Consider the following 16,503-nt stretch of genomic DNA (forward strand, 5'->3'; position numbering starts at 1 on the left):
AGTGTATCCACGGTTTCTAATCAACAGATTCTTGTGATGCGTCGCAGATAATATGAATGTATATGACCCGGTATGTTAGAAATTCAACAGTGGTACGATTTGTAGCCTCTCGCATCAATCACACTGCAACAGAAAAAAAGAAAATCGTATAGTCTACTATTACTTCTAAAACACTTTTACAAAATCGTATTTATGAATGTTAAATTAGTTTAATAATTTGTGTGTCACAAAAATACAATGGAGGTCTAATACTCCTGATTGGAGTTTTTTGCAATATTAAATATTCGTTTATCAAAACGAGTTCGTATTTATTGCTTTGTATTAGTGTAATTAAATTTAGACGTTAAAGCGACATATGTGTTTGGCATATATCAATGGGTGTGACTGGTGAAAATTTAAGTGGAATCAAAAAAAAAAAATGAGAGAAAAAAATGTATTTTTAGAAGAATGTTTTCTACTTCAATTTTGTAGAGAGAAGTTTTCTCTATATTTTGGCTTTTTGAGTTTAACCATGGAAAACATTTTCTTCTTGACTGGTGTTAAATATAGAAAAAAAAAGTTTCACTCTTTTCTTTTCTTTTATTGATGTCTTCCGGTTGTACCCTTAATACTTTCAGTAGAAATGGAGAAAATTGCAGGTGATGGCGAAACGAGAAGGGATTATTGTTGATTTTGCCATTTTTTACCAAAATCTTTTGAAAATGCCATTTTTGCAAAAATCTTATGGATTTGCCATTTTCTAACACTTAAAAATGTACGTATTTCGGATTTTTTTGGTAAAAATACGTAGTTTATACAAAATACTAAACCCTAAGAACAACCACAACCGACTAAACCCAAACATAACGAATAAAACGCATGTTTCTGTAGCCTGAAAAAGAGTAAAATCCATAAACTATTCAAAAAAGGGCAAAATCCACAAATGCCATCCCAAAAAATGGCAAATCCGTAATTGATTCAAACGAGAATGATGGACTTTTGCTCTGTTTGTACTGAAATCTTTCATACGTCAACTTGTAGCCCAGTAAAAGCATGTGCAGTAGGAGTCTTTCATCCAAGTCTCTCATGCAAAAAAGAAATAAAAAATAATAAAATGTATTATTTAATTGTGAGAGTCTCTCAAAAATATAGAGAAAGTCTTTCACCACTTTTTTGAAAGACTCACGATTATATAGTATTTTTTATTATTTTATTAATTTTCTTTTATTAATCAGTCCATCGACGTCAACAAAAGAAGTTACTCTTTCGGAATCAACAAAAGGAATCAGTCCAAATAATTGTTGTTACCTATAAACGAGTATATACCTTGGAAGAACATTGTCATCAAGAGTAAAATTTAAGTGAGAAACGTCGTGAAAGTATTCCATAAGTTTTCTGTCGTAAGGATAGTTTTCAAAATAAAGCTAAACGTACTATTTTCTTTTTCTGAAAATACTAGAGAAATTATTTGTTGTTTTAGAATCATTGACGATAAGCCCTGAATTCTAATAGTTTCTAACTTTGTATGTGGGCAACAAGCATTTTCGATGGAAAGAATGTGAGATTGACACTTTTAACACACTTTTGGTGTAGTTGTTCCATTTGACACACTTTGTGCCTTTGTGTACATAGGACACGTTTTCGGAAATTTTTGCTCACTTTTTCACTGTGCATAATTTTGAATGGCCCATTTGCCCCGCTCGAAGAAAACTAGGGGAAGGAGATTCTAAGCAATATGGACCGTTGGATCAAAAGGGATAGTTATGAATTGATGGCTGTGGTTAAATATGAGGCCTTATATAAACATCTTCTTTTTGTAAGAGATATGATATTGATTCTCAATAATGACTCAATATCTCATCATTCTGTTTAAGTAACTGTCTGTAATTAGCCTAAACCTAGAAGTCTCCTCAATCATCTTGTATATATATCTCTCTGTACAACATTGATTCAATACAAGGAAATATATTCTCTACACTTTTCTCTTTCTCTCTCTCTTCTTCGCCACTTTCTCTTTCTTTTCTTTTTTTTTATCTCTTCGTCACTTTCTCTCTTCTTGCGAAAACAAAATTGTGACCATCTGGGCAAGTGCCATCTCGAAATCATATCATAATTTTAAAGTTTCATCTTATCAAGCTTCATCTTTTACCTTTCAGATCAAGAAGTTTTTTGATTGAGGTTATCCATTGTTCAGCCTATTATACGTTTCCGAGCTCTTCCTCTCAAAAATTGATTAGGATTGTTTTCGATTTCCGAACCTGTTTAGAATCCAGCGTTGGAGATATTTGATATAGAGAAACTCGGAGGGAGGAAGAAGGAAAGCGGTGGTGGTGGTGGTGGTTCAAATATGTTCCTCTCTTTGCCTCGTGCAAACCGAGAGAAGGATAGCTAAATGATCCTTTGAAACCCATATGCACACGAGGAGTTTCGCAGCCATGCGTCTTTTAGCTAATGTTATTTGAGAATATTTTTTCCCGTACGTTGGGAAGTTTTTGGTGGTGATCACATGCTAAAGGTTTTTCCCTTTTTCAAATTTACATTTTTTTCACTTCCTTCTCGAAACATTTATCTGCTCAATTGCTAAAATTGCTCTCTGGTACTAGTAGTTGCCTTTAGCATCATCATTTACTATTTCTGATAAGTCCTAGTGCCCCATATATGTGTCCAATTAACTAACCTTTTTGGCATCTTTCAATGAACTAAACCTCTTGGTCCTTGTGTTTTTTTTTTTTTTTTAATGGATCTAGTGCAGCTGTCAGTTGAGAAATTTGGTATCATGAGATATGAGAAAGTCAGAGATAGATTCAATATTCTAATCGTATACATGTGATGGTAGAGCTGGCACAATTCCAGTCATCCGTGGTGGATGTACCACAAGGGAAAACCAGAGACGAGACTTATTAATTTGGAAGCTCTTATATGGCAATGCCAAATTGCAAATTTTTAGAAACTTATCTAAATATTTTATGCCATTAGTAAGGCTATCTTAATTTTATGTGTAGAAAAAAGCCAACAGCTATCTTATTCTTAACCAAACAGGGCGAAAGAAACCAAAGGGAAAAGGGTTACTAATTGTCTATGATTTGGATGGAGATGTGAGTTGGATTTTTTATTGTATTGTGCAGCTTATAAGCAATAATAAGTTCATAAGCGTGGAGCGCAGGGTGATAGCAAATAGAGCGGCTGAACCGCGGATTTGAGTGCCATGTTTCTTCAGCACCGTGATGAGGGCGAGTCATCGAGTATAGGGACACCACCATCTCTGAGTTCGCAAGCATGTACGCGTCTAAAGAGATCAATACCTCTGCGTTACTCCGTTTAGAGATCTGAGACATTGACCAAAGAAAATGTCTTTGTATTAAACAATGTTTTTATGCGTTACTCAATTTCAATATTTGAGACATGGAGCAAATAAACTGTCTTTGTAACATAGTGTGTGTATGTGTGTCGCTCCATGCGAGGATATGACGTAAAACATTCGTAAAATGTCCTTGTAACATAATGTGTGTACTGTATGTGTGTCACTATATGTGAAGATATGACATTGACCAAATAAAATGTTTTTGAAAAGACACCGTTTGGCCCATAGACCCACTCTCATCCCAAAAGGTCAACATCAAGAGACCAAATTTTAAACTGATAAGTTATAAGGACTAATCTAAGCTTTGGATCTGCGGCATGTTTTAATTTTTGTTAATTAAATTAGTGCATAATTATGAATCAACTAAGCTTTGGATTATTTCTTTGATACTATTTCCAATAGTAGTCCTTTTTTCTTTTTCTTTTATTTCGACATCAAGTAGTCGTTTTTTTTGTTTATATGGTTCTAGTTATAACTTATAACTGAAGCAATCAAGAATGAGAGCCGCTTTGAAGTTCATGGATAAACTAATTGAAACCCAACCAATAAAAGATGCAAGAAATAATAATATACATAAATATCATCTGGTGTAAATTGCTACCAAATCTTTTCATACTTGCACATTTGTTTTAAGTATATTTTAATGGTATAATCGACATTGATTACTTCCTTGAGTTTGATTAGGTCGTTGACACTCAAAGGGCTTAAAAGTAAAAACCACACAAGAAAATAATACATAAATTCCAGATCGAATATTCGAAAGAACAGAGTAACACCACAAAGGGATGACACATGCCTTCATCGGATCTTTTCTTTCTTAATTCCATCTATTAAAACCATTTCCGTAGAAGAAGACAAAACCAAAGCTTCTTGTCTGAAACGAACCAGCCATTCTCAAGATTTTCTCAACAACTTTTTTCCCGAGAAACTCTGGACTTTGAGGAAGCGAAAAAGAGCAACATGGAAGAACAAGAAGAAGCAGGAGTGATGGATGAGAGAATCTACGTTGCACTAGGGAGAGAAACAGCCAAAAACAAGTCAAATCTGGCTTGGGTATTAGATAACTGTGAAGGGAACAAGATCTGTATCGTTCTTGTTCACCGACCTGCTCAAATGATTCCTGTCTGTAAGTTTTTTATTCCTCACTCCAATAACAACTCATCTTTCGAACGGCTTTTTACACGAAATAGAGCTCTTAAAGAATTTGACTTTCAATGACCTTTCTCTTACTTCCACAGTGGGTACCAAATTTGATGCTGCAACGGTAGATGAAGAATTAGTGAGAGCATACAGAGAAAAACAAAAGGCGAAAACAGACAAGATTCTTGATGAGTACCTCAGAATTTGCCTGCGGAAAGGGGTATGTATATATTATACATACACATAAGGGATATGAAGTTTAGGCCATTTCTAAGGAGATTGGTTTTGCAGGTCCAAGCGGAGAAGCTGTGCGTTGTGATGAACTCGATCGAGAAAGGAATTGTGCAGATGATTTCTGAGAACAAAGTGAGGAAATTCATCATGGGAGCAGCTTCAGACAAACATTATTCAACGTATTGTATTTTTAGGCTTCACGCTTGTGTTTTCTGCATCACCTGCTTCTTTTAACAAGGTCAAGAATTTGATATTTGAGGCGATTAATCTGCAGGAAAATGGAGGAATTGAGATCAAAGAAAGCCATCTTCGTCTGCCAACATGCGTCTGTGACTTGTCATATACGGTTTATCTGCAAAGGATATCTCATCCATACAAGGTTCAAGCCAGAGTCCCATTTTCCTTATCTGTATACAAACAGCAGATGATGCTTTAACACTGATGTCTGCGTGCAATCAATGTAGGGAAGCTAGAATGGATGAAGTCCGAGCTCTCTCAGCTCTACTATCTGACTTTCAGCGGCTTGTCTCCTCACAAAGTAGCACCATTTCAGATCAAGACAGTAGAGGTTCAAAGAGGAAAAGCGAGGAGGAAGAGGAGGGGGAGGAGGAGGAGAGAACATCACGAACCAGCTCTTCTCGGTCTGCTAGTACACTGTCATACTTTGGAGGATCTGAGGCTTCGTCAAGCGTTAGTGTAATGGAAGAGAAATCAAACCGTTCATCTCCACCATCTTTACCGGTAAGCCCTGCGATCCTGAATAAGAGAGAATCCTTTCTTTTTGTTTCTTTTCTTTCTTTCCTTTGCATTTCACCTGGCTCATGAATTGCCTAACGGTGCTGATCCACCAGTGCAGCGGAATGGGGCTGCGCATGATAACCTTCCTGATTAACTCCACCAAACTCTGGCAAAGGCTTGCCATCCAAAACCATAAGCATTGTGAATGACTCCACTATTACCTGAAAAGCTACATAAAGAATAAGAGGACAAGAACATAAAGCTACAAAGATCTTGATCACATCTGTATATACAATGTATCTCATATTTGTAAAACCCAATTGTATGAGAAGCTGCTTTGAGAAGACCTCTCTCCTTCTCATCTTGTGAGGCTTGTAATGCTAAAGAAAATCTAATGAGGCTTGTAATGCTAAAGACAATGGAATCATCTTCTTCATATTATTCATGAATTTAAGAACAAAACAGAAAGATAAACCAACAAATGAGCCCACCAACTAAATGCTTTTACCAGTTCTTTAATTAAAAGTTGTATACAAAGGGTTGATCACTAAAAAGGAGTAAGAAAAAACAAAACAAAACTGCATCCTACCTCTCGAATTAACTGAGAAGAAAGAGAGAAAGCAGATTGTGGAAAGAAAAAAAAAATTACAGGAGGACACACATCAAACGCCGGTGACCGGAACACCACTCTCTCTAATTGCTTACATTCTAGTGGGGATCTCACCAAAACTGTTCCAGCCATTGGGCTAGCGTTTTCAGCTTCACTTGTGTCCTGCAGCTGGACCTTCAAAGTTCAAAGCGTACGCAAACCAGACCATCTACCATCAGTCATCTAAAGCTATGTTGAAGACTAAAAGTGTGGCGTATTTAAAGGTCTAAAGCCGATAAGTGGTTCAGTTCAACAGCACCTTTTGCTACACTGTTCCCATTAATGTAAAGATTATTCAGGTAAAAGGGATAGCATGTACCTGTCAATCGCCTTGTAGTCCCGTTGCCATTTATGGAAAAGTGCACAGGCTGCCTTTCTTGTCCTATCGATAGAACCCAACTAGAGTTCAATCTCCGAGCAAAATCCTCTACCTCTCTGTATTAACATAAGGTTCAATAATCTTATTTAGTTTCACTTAATGGCTGCACAATTCGATAGATCTACATATAGGACTTCAAGTGCATAAATAGTCACATGATATTACTAGAAGGTATATTTGGAGGAGGGACTGCTATCAATTATTTCAGCCCAAAACGAATACTTCAGGCAGGAGTTTGAATTAAAAAGAGCCACTTACCTATCAAGCATTTCCTTCAAAGCTGGATCAATTTCATCATCTATATAACCATCTTCAAACTCAGTTTTTGGCGTAAAAATGTCATCTTCCATACTAAGTAAGTTAGATACATCTCCCAAGCAGGACGCAGTCTTGTCAATAATCTCAGCACTTTGTGATTTGGAATGAAGATTATGCGAATCCTAAGAAGAAGGAAAGCACTCAGTAACTTGATTACTATCAACCAGAAGCAATCAGAGAGAAATTAGTTTAAACCTTTTCCGAAGCTTCACATGTTCCATTTGAAGTACCATTTTTATGCTCCTTCCTTTTCTTGTTCTTCTTTTTGCTCTTAGAAGTCTTTACTACCTTGGGATCTGTGAAACATAATTATCCTTCTCACCAATGAGAGCTTTAAAAGGAAGTAGAAAAGAGAAGACCAAAAAGCAATGCTAACATAAACTCAAGCATCAAATATCTAAATCAAGGACACCCAAGATATCAACCAGGATTTGGGTACCAAATAAACTATTAACTCAGCCATAAATCCCAACGCAAGAAGTATACTGATATGGAAAATGACCAATATATAGCCCAAGAGATTTCCAGCACAAGAAAGTGAGAATCTCATATCAGGCACTCACTCAGCAACTCGAAATGAGTCTTACAAAATTTACATAGTTGAACGTAAGCATCAAAATAGACTCCAGACATGAACCGATATGTGGTGCCATCAACATGGAATTGGAAAATTCGGAGCAGAAAGTTAAGAAAATAGAATTAAGTTCAAAGAAAAGTACCTCTGCCATTAATAAATGATAATAGGTCATCCACAGACCGCTCATCGACATGTTCTTCAACCTCGATACTCTAGGACATGGAAATAGCCATAAAATATAAAACTAGCGCAATAGCTCACCCTTACAAACCAATTCCTACCTTAATATTAAGTAAAATGCTCAACATACCTTTAGTTTCTCTCTTTCTTTCAATTCCTTTCTTTTCTTTGCATACAATCTATTCAACAATCGAATCCGTGGATCATCCATTGTGTTCTTCAGAGGCTCTAATTTCTCCTCCTGATAAATCATAACAATAGCTAAAAGAGAAGCAGATGGGAATGACACCTCCTAAAAAGAGATGATCTTGGGCACCACATACCTCAGTAAGGTCATCAGGCAAATGAAATATTTCGCGTATCTCCTCAGGGGTTTTCCCCTCAATAATTCGTGCAAGGGCACGACTAGTAAGATCAACCAACGGCTTTAACTGCAAACTGTCAGCGGCTGAGGTTAACTCACAGAGCCTCTTTGTATCCATCCGAATGAATTTTTCATCATAAATTTTACGTTCCTAAAAAGTAATAAAGAGCTCTATGAAAAAAAGCATACGATTATCGACATGTCAGCATTTGTTTCAAATTAAATAACCTCAAGCAAACCTTATTTGAACGTCCAGGTACTTGATGAAATCTGCAGTAATCAAAAATCAGACTTAACATGGCTGGATTGACTCGCTGTGGAAGAGATATTGCATAGTTCTTAGAAGATCCAACACCCTTCTGTATTACTTCTTGACATATCATGGGACAGAACATTGCAACCTCTTGTTCCACTTGTTGGATTGAGCCATCAGCAGTTTCAAGCCATATATAGGATTTCATCATCTGTGTTGATGCCACATAAAAAGTAATTAGTCTTGGTGCAAGGCAAAAATTCAAATAGTCATTCAAAAACTCCATACAACGATAAAGACAATTAACACTTTAAAATAAAACACTATTAGTATGACAAGAATCTATGATGTAACAAGTAGGTCATGTAAACGCATATGATAAGAACTAGAGACTAATTAATCACAACAAATAGAAAACATTGACGCAAATGATAGGTTGCTAACTTGTTATGTATCCAAAATCTAATCTTGCTAGTGCATTTGAGCAAAATATCTAACGATATAACCCTCACTCTATATGATAGCTAACATAGGTCCTTGTTGCCATATCAATGTGAGTTAGTAAGCTATTATCACTATAGTTAAAGTATCAAAGCTCACCTCTGGTTTAATGATGGCCATTTCACCTTCTGACATTGATTTGTAGACCCAGTCTTCGGGTATAACGCTCGTTGAGATAATATCTTATTACACTGTCAAGCTCCAATAAATAGGACAGTCCCCACTATAAAAAGTAGTTATATTTTTCTTGGATCTGCAAGTTTCCCAATACTGCACACAAGTGGCAACAGTTCAGGTCTATGAGCATTGAGACATCAATCTCAAGCAATTTCCGGAAACTTAACACTAAACTGGTCAAAAAGAAGAAAGAGATATGATCATAAATGGAAAATTAAACTTTGTAAACATGCTAATCACTCAGAAAGCTCAAGATTGAATCTGGCATGTAATCAAAATGCATTCACTAGGTCCACACAAACCACGAGCCTAGATTAGTAATTTCAGTTCAAGGATTCGGATTCAACTTTTTCTCTTCTCGATGGAAAAGTAAGTCTCTTTTGAATGTGAAGAGGCACCTCAACCATGAATTCGTAAAACCCTAAGCCCAAAAATGAATTGAGAGGTGCTAAAATACCAAATAAGAAACAAAAAACAGAGGTGCCAAAACTTCAATTGAAACAATGGAGAGTGAAATTAAAAGAGGAATAGAGTGAATAACAACAGCGAGAGAGAAAGAGACAACATTCAAATGAACAAACGATACAATCGAACAAGCAGAAGACGGCATAGAGAGATACATAAAATGGAGAATCACGATGAGAAAGCAATAGATAAGAAGAATACAAGCGTAACATACCTAACGACCGGATGGAGAAGCAATGAGTGTCGACGGCGGAGGGAAGATTTGAATCTGGCGGAGGATAACGGCGACGGCGGCGGCAGAAACAGACCAAAGAGAGAGAGAGGAGCGGATAAGAGAGAGAAAGAAGGGCTTAATAATATTTTGAGATTTTTTTTTAATAATTAAGTTTTTCTCGCGCAAAAAAAAAAGAGAGAGAGAGAATGGAGTGGGTTATTGCCACGTGTACGAGCCGTGATGGCTCATGGCTCGAGATGGTGAAAATAGAATCTTAGGGTTCGTTGGTGGTTGATGAAGTCGGTGAGGCTCTTCTAGATGGCTAATTCTGTGAACCTGTCTGTGCTGGCTCAATCGCTGTCTTGACTTTCTTTTTTTGTCTTTTCATTTTTTTTTCTTGTATTTAATTTATTTTTTAGGATATGTGATATACTGCATCTAGCCATCTACACTTCCATCTTGCATTTAGCACATATGTATATCCAATTTCTTCCCATTACAAACATAAACGCTCTTACCAAACTTATGTCTGCCTACAACAGCATATACACCGCTGCCAAGACAGTGGTCTTCTGGGACATGGAGGATTGCGAGATCCCTGATGGTCTCAATGCTGGTGAGGTTTGGCAGAACATTATAAAGTCCCTTGTGAATAAGGGTTATCATGGTAGCTTCGAAATCAAGGCTTATGGTGAATCCAAAGATGACTTAACCTCCTCCGAAATTAAGTTGAAACACTTTTCAGCAGGTGAATTGAATTCCTTTAAACTCTATAACATTCTTTTCTCTTTTACAATTATGTCTATGTATCTTGATCTCTTCCTTGATGATATATGGTTTCAGAAAATGGAGATGGTAGAGTTAACCAAATATTAGTAGACCTTTATTTTGGGGCGGTTGACAAATGTGCACCATCAAATGTGATGTTAATTATGGGAGACATCTCACAAAAAGATTCCATCATCGAGATTCTTCGTGATATGAAATCGGCAAACTACAATGTTCTCTTAGCACAGCATCAAAACGTATCAGAGGTTCTACCAACCATTGCAAGCTCACTATGGCTTTGGACAAGCCTATCAGCTGGAGAAATCCTATTGACCAAAGCTGAAGCTCAGAATATTGCTTAGCATCATCGATTTATGTTTTGTTTAAACCCATAACCAATGCTATTATGAGTTTTTAATGACAGGTTCAGTGACTATATACTGCTTCGCAAAAAAAAAAAAAAAAAAAAACAAACACAATTAGGGTACAGAGAGGTTCCTTATAGCTCAAGCAACATTCTTAACCAAACCCCACTAATGCTTCTCAATCAAGTTCTTTGAGAATCTTATCACTACAAAATTTAAATGTTTAGTCCAATGGTTAATTATTTGGCAAATAAAAGCTCTTTGTTCTTTCCAAGTACAAAACGTTCTTTATGCAATCTTAGCGGTTCTTCTCTGCAAGTCCGATTCGTAGTGTTGGAACGCAGCATCAAGAGCCTGGTGGAGAAAACGGGTTAATATCACTCAGATTTCAATTCATAAACCGGATTACAACGCAATGTTTGGTTTGGCTGGTTAAAATTGGATAGATACAATGTGAGTGGAAAAAGGTAAGACTTAACCTAGACATGATGTATGGCTTGGAAGGAAGCTAACCTGTTGCATTGAACGAACTAGTAACGAAACCTGATGCCGGAGATCAGACTGCACCGACTGTTTCATTGCCTGATTTACATGCGGTTTAATATTAAGGAAACCATACACATTAGACCATATGCGGTTAAGTTTCGACTACAACTCTGCACCAATTTACTTTACCCAAATTTCATGTTTGTGTAAATGAATTGGTATGAAGATATAATGAACTACTTTTCTAACGGATTACTCGGAGTTGCTTAGACAGAAAAAAATTGGAAGAAGAATTTAATAGCTTACATCGAGTAGTGAATAAGTATTGGACATTGCATCCTTCAGTTTAGCAACCTGCATGATTAAATATAACATCCTAGTATAAGAAGTTGCTCTCGGTGTAAATAAATTTCAATGGTTCCTGAAGAATCTATGTATATAGCAAACTCGAGGATTGGAAGAATGTGAAGTGGCAAGTGGCAACAACATTACCTTGGTATTAAGATATGTTGTTGTTATCGGGTAAGATGACCAAAAATGTCTCAGTAATTCCTGTATTGATGTCCAGTGCTGTATATGAAAGAAAAAAAAGGAAAAAGTACTCTCACGATGCATTTGAGGGGACAACAGAATCCATAGGCATTATTAACCAAATTACAGTAATCAGTATATATTGAGCTGCTTATTACTTAAGATATCAGAGGATATCAGACTTACATGTATAACTTCATCCTTAGTGGACTTTGGTAATCTGTCCAGAAAGCTCTCCCGTGGGTTCTTCCCGATAATATTTTTGGCAGTTGAGATAGTTCGGGTCAACGAACTGAAAACCTGGATAGGGTTTAGCAATATTTAGCTCAGGCATCAAAGCAATCAGCCATGGTTTCTTTAGCCAGTATGCATTTTGTAATGAGATAGATTAGCACCTCAAAGGAAACTTCAGGTTTAACCAACGGATCACTTAATCCCGTCATTCTAATCTCCAAAATGGATTCTTTTAGTAATCCATAAGCTTCATATACATTTCTCTTTGATGCCCTTGCTCCTCTGGGTTCACTGAGGACGTTTCCTTGTTGAGATTCAAAGTAATCACGAGGGTCCTGATCCCAAACAAGAGAGGGTAAGAGGATTTACGCACCATGTATCATCATCAACAGTGTAACTCTTTTAATGACAGAAAGCCAAACCTTGATAGAGAGGGGGGCTAGTGGGAAGTTTTGTGGTGCTTGAAGATCCTCCATCTCTGCTGCACGGGACATTCTCTCCAACCTCTCCTGGTTAGCTTTGCTTACTACCAGGGGTAATAGACATGGATACCTAGGTCAGATGAATATGAAGTGCAGCATTGGCCATTGATCAGCATAGAAAAAAGAAGAAAAAAAAAGTAGAGCATATCAGTATGAACCTTGTTTCGCCCGTGTGAGAGCCTCTGCAACAATCCTCGTCTCTTCTGACTCAACATCTACTTTCCAGTATAAAAGAATAAGTGAGTATCATTGTATACTTTACTACCAAGAACTAAAGGCAAAGGGCCAAAATACATGTTTATCACTCATGAACTATCTGTTGGGAAGTCATTTGATGGTTATTTCTTATACTGTTACACAAAACACCAGATGAAATAGTCAGAGTTTTTACCGATGCATCTTCCTTCCAATACAACAGCAGCATGGCGATTAAGATCTTGTAAAAGTGACCTCCTATGCTGGTCATTCTGTGGTTCAACAGCGTCATTGGTGCCATCGCGCTGGATCCCATGGTCCTGTGTGACAGGAAATTTAACTAAGCACAATATATGAAGATATGATCCCGCAGAATGTAAATAAGCTTTCAACCATGTAGAAAGAGCACAATGTAAGTTTTAAGATCACCGTTTTCTGGATATTAGTATTAAGCTATTATATAAAGCAATGGTCCTCGTGGGAGATAAATTACTAACTGAAATCCAATTTCTAAAGCAGAAAATAGATCACATAATTCAAACATATTTGCAGAGTCCATAATTTACATTTGTGAGAAAATAAATTTTCTTGATTGAACAACTTATAAAAGGATTGATGAGCATTCTAGAAAACAAAACATTTGACACATTGTTACAAGTTTGATGCTTATCACCGTCAGTATTACAATTATTTATGGAGCCCAATGCTTCCCATACTAGTACTACTTCTAGGGTGAGACTTTTTTTTTTGTCAACAGACTATATGTAAATACCAACACCAGAAAAGCCGATGAGAGATCTATTTTATTTGTGTGAATCTGTACACTGTTAACTTGACATTCTCGTTTCAACAACCCTAGATGCGGAATGAATTGATAGTTGGCTTACCATAAGATGAGTGTAGTCATCTCCCTGGTCAGCGTCCATGTCAAGAGTTGGATCAACCCGTCTCATCTACAAACATGACATTTAAAACTAATGGTTATACCCCAATTATTATCTTTTATACATGACATGGAAATAATTAACCATGAACAAAAAATAACCTTTTGACGAGCTTCCCGAGCCAATATCTCGTCAGGCTTCAGAAAGACAGCGAGTTCCTCATCCTCAGCAGCTTCTGCTGTATTTTTTGTGCTGTAAAGATATTCTGCTCTAAAATATTTTGTCCAGAAGTCCTTTTCTGTCATCTGGCGAAGAAAAATAACTACCAAAGGCAGTCATGATTCATTGTATTTGATGATTAAACCAATAAAGAAAGATGGTCATAGTGTTGAAGTCTTTGTTACCTTTTTCGGAACATAATCTATGAATGCCTGCCGAACAGCCGGCTTCTCAGCAAAAATCTGAAAGCATAATGAAGAAATCATATGTGAGAAAAGGACAGTAGCATGAATAAAGCAACATTTACTTATTCTTGTTACAAATTACAAAATAGAAGGTGAACTGAAGAAAGAGGGTTATAAATGTTTCTACTCCTCAATTATAATTTCCCACTGGACTTGGTAAGTTCAAGCACATGATGCAACCTGAACATCTAGTAATGAGTTTATGACCCAATATATCACCAATTGCAACGTCAACCCCATTGACCATATAAACTTATCCCGACCCTGGAGGATCTCGCTTGGATTCAAATTCAGAAACATATATAGCCCTTACATCAATGACAAAAATAGTGAACCATATAGCTCACCTGAAAAATTATCTCAGACGTTAAGGTAAACGTCACCCGATTAGTCTGAAAGAAAAAAAATCGAAGAGCGGTTAAACCAGATGAAATGTCATATGATATATATCAGAAAATGACTGTACTAGATGGTTAAACTAGCCGAATGTATCAGAGTATGCTCATATACCCGCCCATCAGAAGATGGTTTGATGCCTGAAACCATCATGCTTTTAAGCCCCATCTGTTGTTTTGACTTTCTAATGGAATATTTACCAAGTAATTTCTGCGATCAGAACACAGTTGGTAACTATTACGACACTCAAGAGAACCGAAAAACTGAAACATCAAGGAAACACACAAAGAACCAACCTTCCTTGTAGACCAGAATTCGTCTTCCGTCAGGACTTTACTTTCCACAAATTGCTTATGCAATTTCTGCAACTCACTTCATCTCATAATATCAGAAACTTTTTTAAGCCAAAAGAAAGCAATTAAATGTTCCGATTACATACCTATTTTCTCGAAGAAGCTTGAAGCGTAGCTCAAATTCTGCCATACTAAGTTGCTCAGAAGGTGTAGAGACAACTGATTTATTAGACTCCTCATCACATTTAGCAAGGGCCTTAGCTGTTCATAGTACAAATGGTTACAGCAACAACACCACGAAAGAAACAACAGAAAAATACTTACGAATCAATAAAACCAAATCATGGCACACAGAGCTTACTGATGAAATCTCGACAAGCATGCATGTCGGGATAATTTTCAAACTCAAAGATATGACTCCTTCCCTATAATCAAAGACGAGGAAACTTCACTGATACTGATATGAGCCAAAGCCTTTGACGTGTTTCTAGTAACAGGTGCCGTGGTGATTTAGAGAATTGAATAGCTTAAGCTAAAGAACAAAGAGATTTAAAGCTAGCTTCCTCTTAACCCTAAACTCTGGTTAATTCTTGGAAGTTGGTTTCTTATTGATCATAAGAAACCATTATATAGATCCTTACAAGCCGACCTATTGCTACTTTTAAAAGGAAATTAACAAAACCTTAATCCTATTTTTAAAAAGGAAAACACCATAATAATTCTAATTAAATTATAGCTTCAAAATTCACATACCAATACTCTTTTTTAGCCTTGAGCAGAAAGGGCCAAGAAAAAAAAACCTGCTTATTGGTCAGATTGAGCCAAGGAGGTTTATTTGATCCTTGTTTGGTATATTTCTGACCTGAGAAATTTCACATGGCACACAACATCTCAAATCCAATAATCATATAGAGAAAGTAGTCATGACCAATAAGGGAAATTAAACACTTACTTTTGATGTTGTGAGTCTGAACTTTAAGCTTCAAATCTGATTTAGGATCATTTGGGACAAAAAGCAACATCACTTCACTCTGCCAACAAAAATTGGAAGATCCGTTTAGCACAAAAATAGAAATCATATCGTACCAAAGACTTAAAAGTATTCTCACTATTTTGAGGGATCCAAGCGTTCCTCGATCCTTCACAGAGCTCTTGTATTTGACTCGCTTCTCCATTGACATATATGGCCAAGGTTCTAAAGTACGGTAAAAATGGTCGATTAATTAAGCTCGTGAGCCGGAGGACGGCGGAGGAAATATTTGAATCTGGCGGAGGAGAACGGCTAGCCTCGGCAGAGCAGACCGAAAGCGAATGAAGTGGTTAGAGCCACGTGTAGGAGCCGTGATTGCTCATGCTTCCACACTCCAAGTGGTTAATGAGGCTCAAGAGCGGTTTTGACTTTCTTTTTTTTTGTTTTCTGTATTTAATTTATTCTTCGCTATTTTGTTAAGGATGTTTGTTTTGAGAAATAACCAGGCCTGCGATCAATAGTAGTGTTGTGAGCTTAAGCCCGTATATGTACGGCCCATTTAGTGGCTGAAGCTAAAAAAAAAACGTGACTTTTTTTTTTGTTTTTTGAGTTTCATGTTAGGAGGACATAGGTAATTTCGCTTGTTTTTGTGTTTGGTCAATGGGTAACATTTTAACTTATTTTTATGGAGCCGTGACGCAAATGGGGGTGGCTAGGTGGGGCAAATGCAATCATGAATAGCAGCCACAATAAAACTAATAAATTGATCGAGTACATATGTCATAAGATAAATGGTCGGTTTTGGATATGTAAGGCGCCGGCATTATGTGGTATGACTCCACGTATCTTATCGTTGATGCTTTGGACGGCTATTAAATAATCACTCTCCAACATAAAATCCCAAAA

The 16,503-nt window shown here is 36.8% G+C and overlaps 3 protein-coding genes across 6 annotated transcripts; 1 reads left to right on the forward strand and 2 right to left on the reverse strand.

The window, feature by feature from the left end:
• The first annotated feature begins 3,940 nt into the window (after nt 1-3,940).
• LOC9314448 (U-box domain-containing protein 33) lies at nt 3,941-5,890 on the forward strand. 2 transcript variants are annotated; one of them, XM_002876565.2, is made up of 6 exons: nt 3,941-4,466; nt 4,579-4,700; nt 4,772-4,893; nt 4,989-5,093; nt 5,179-5,455; nt 5,566-5,890. In XM_002876565.2, the coding sequence occupies exons 1-6, from the start codon at nt 4,301-4,303 to the stop codon at nt 5,659-5,661; spliced, it is 888 nt and encodes a 295-aa protein (XP_002876611.1). In that variant the 5' UTR covers nt 3,941-4,300; the 3' UTR covers nt 5,662-5,890. The 2 variants fall into 2 exon arrangements, with proteins under 2 accessions (XP_002876611.1, XP_020881573.1); XM_021025914.1 differs by having other exon boundaries at nt 4,171-4,466; nt 5,571-5,890.
• Nucleotides 5,891-5,934: 44 nt separating this feature from the next.
• On the reverse strand, nt 5,935-9,676 carry LOC9312680 (SKP1-like protein 21). The gene is made up of 10 exons (XM_021025911.1): nt 9,530-9,676; nt 8,773-8,943; nt 8,159-8,383; nt 7,879-8,070; nt 7,686-7,796; nt 7,518-7,587; nt 6,994-7,094; nt 6,739-6,920; nt 6,421-6,536; nt 5,935-6,236 (listed from the first exon to the last, which is right to left on the reverse strand). The coding sequence occupies exons 2-10, from the start codon at nt 8,806-8,808 to the stop codon at nt 6,214-6,216; spliced, it is 1,056 nt and encodes a 351-aa protein (XP_020881570.1). The 5' UTR covers nt 8,809-8,943; nt 9,530-9,676; the 3' UTR covers nt 5,935-6,213.
• A 1,100-nt stretch (nt 9,677-10,776) lies between these two features.
• Nucleotides 10,777-16,196, reverse strand: LOC9314449 (probable RNA polymerase II transcription factor B subunit 1-3). 3 transcript variants are annotated; one of them, XM_021025900.1, is made up of 20 exons: nt 15,737-16,196; nt 15,580-15,658; nt 15,428-15,489; nt 14,989-15,052; nt 14,774-14,888; nt 14,631-14,706; nt 14,449-14,544; nt 14,286-14,330; nt 13,879-13,935; nt 13,636-13,779; nt 13,478-13,543; nt 12,787-12,910; nt 12,554-12,610; nt 12,336-12,439; nt 12,075-12,248; nt 11,866-11,979; nt 11,641-11,718; nt 11,455-11,502; nt 11,176-11,244; nt 10,777-11,016 (listed from the first exon to the last, which is right to left on the reverse strand). In XM_021025900.1, exons 1-20 carry the CDS (start codon nt 15,806-15,808, stop codon nt 10,951-10,953), a joined length of 1,710 nt encoding a protein of 569 aa, XP_020881559.1. In that variant the 5' UTR covers nt 15,809-16,196; the 3' UTR covers nt 10,777-10,950. The 3 variants fall into 3 exon arrangements, with proteins under 3 accessions (XP_020881559.1, XP_020881561.1, XP_020881560.1); XM_021025902.1 differs by lacking the exon at nt 15,737-16,196 and having other exon boundaries at nt 15,381-15,489; nt 15,580-15,622; XM_021025901.1 differs by lacking the exons at nt 14,989-15,052; nt 15,428-15,489 and having other exon boundaries at nt 15,737-16,195.
• Between the last annotated feature and the right edge of the window lie 307 nt (nt 16,197-16,503).

This window comes from Arabidopsis lyrata (genome assembly GCF_000004255.2).
Source record: "Arabidopsis lyrata subsp. lyrata unplaced genomic scaffold ARALYscaffold_5, whole genome shotgun sequence".
NCBI lineage: Eukaryota > Viridiplantae > Streptophyta > Magnoliopsida > Brassicales > Brassicaceae > Arabidopsis > Arabidopsis lyrata.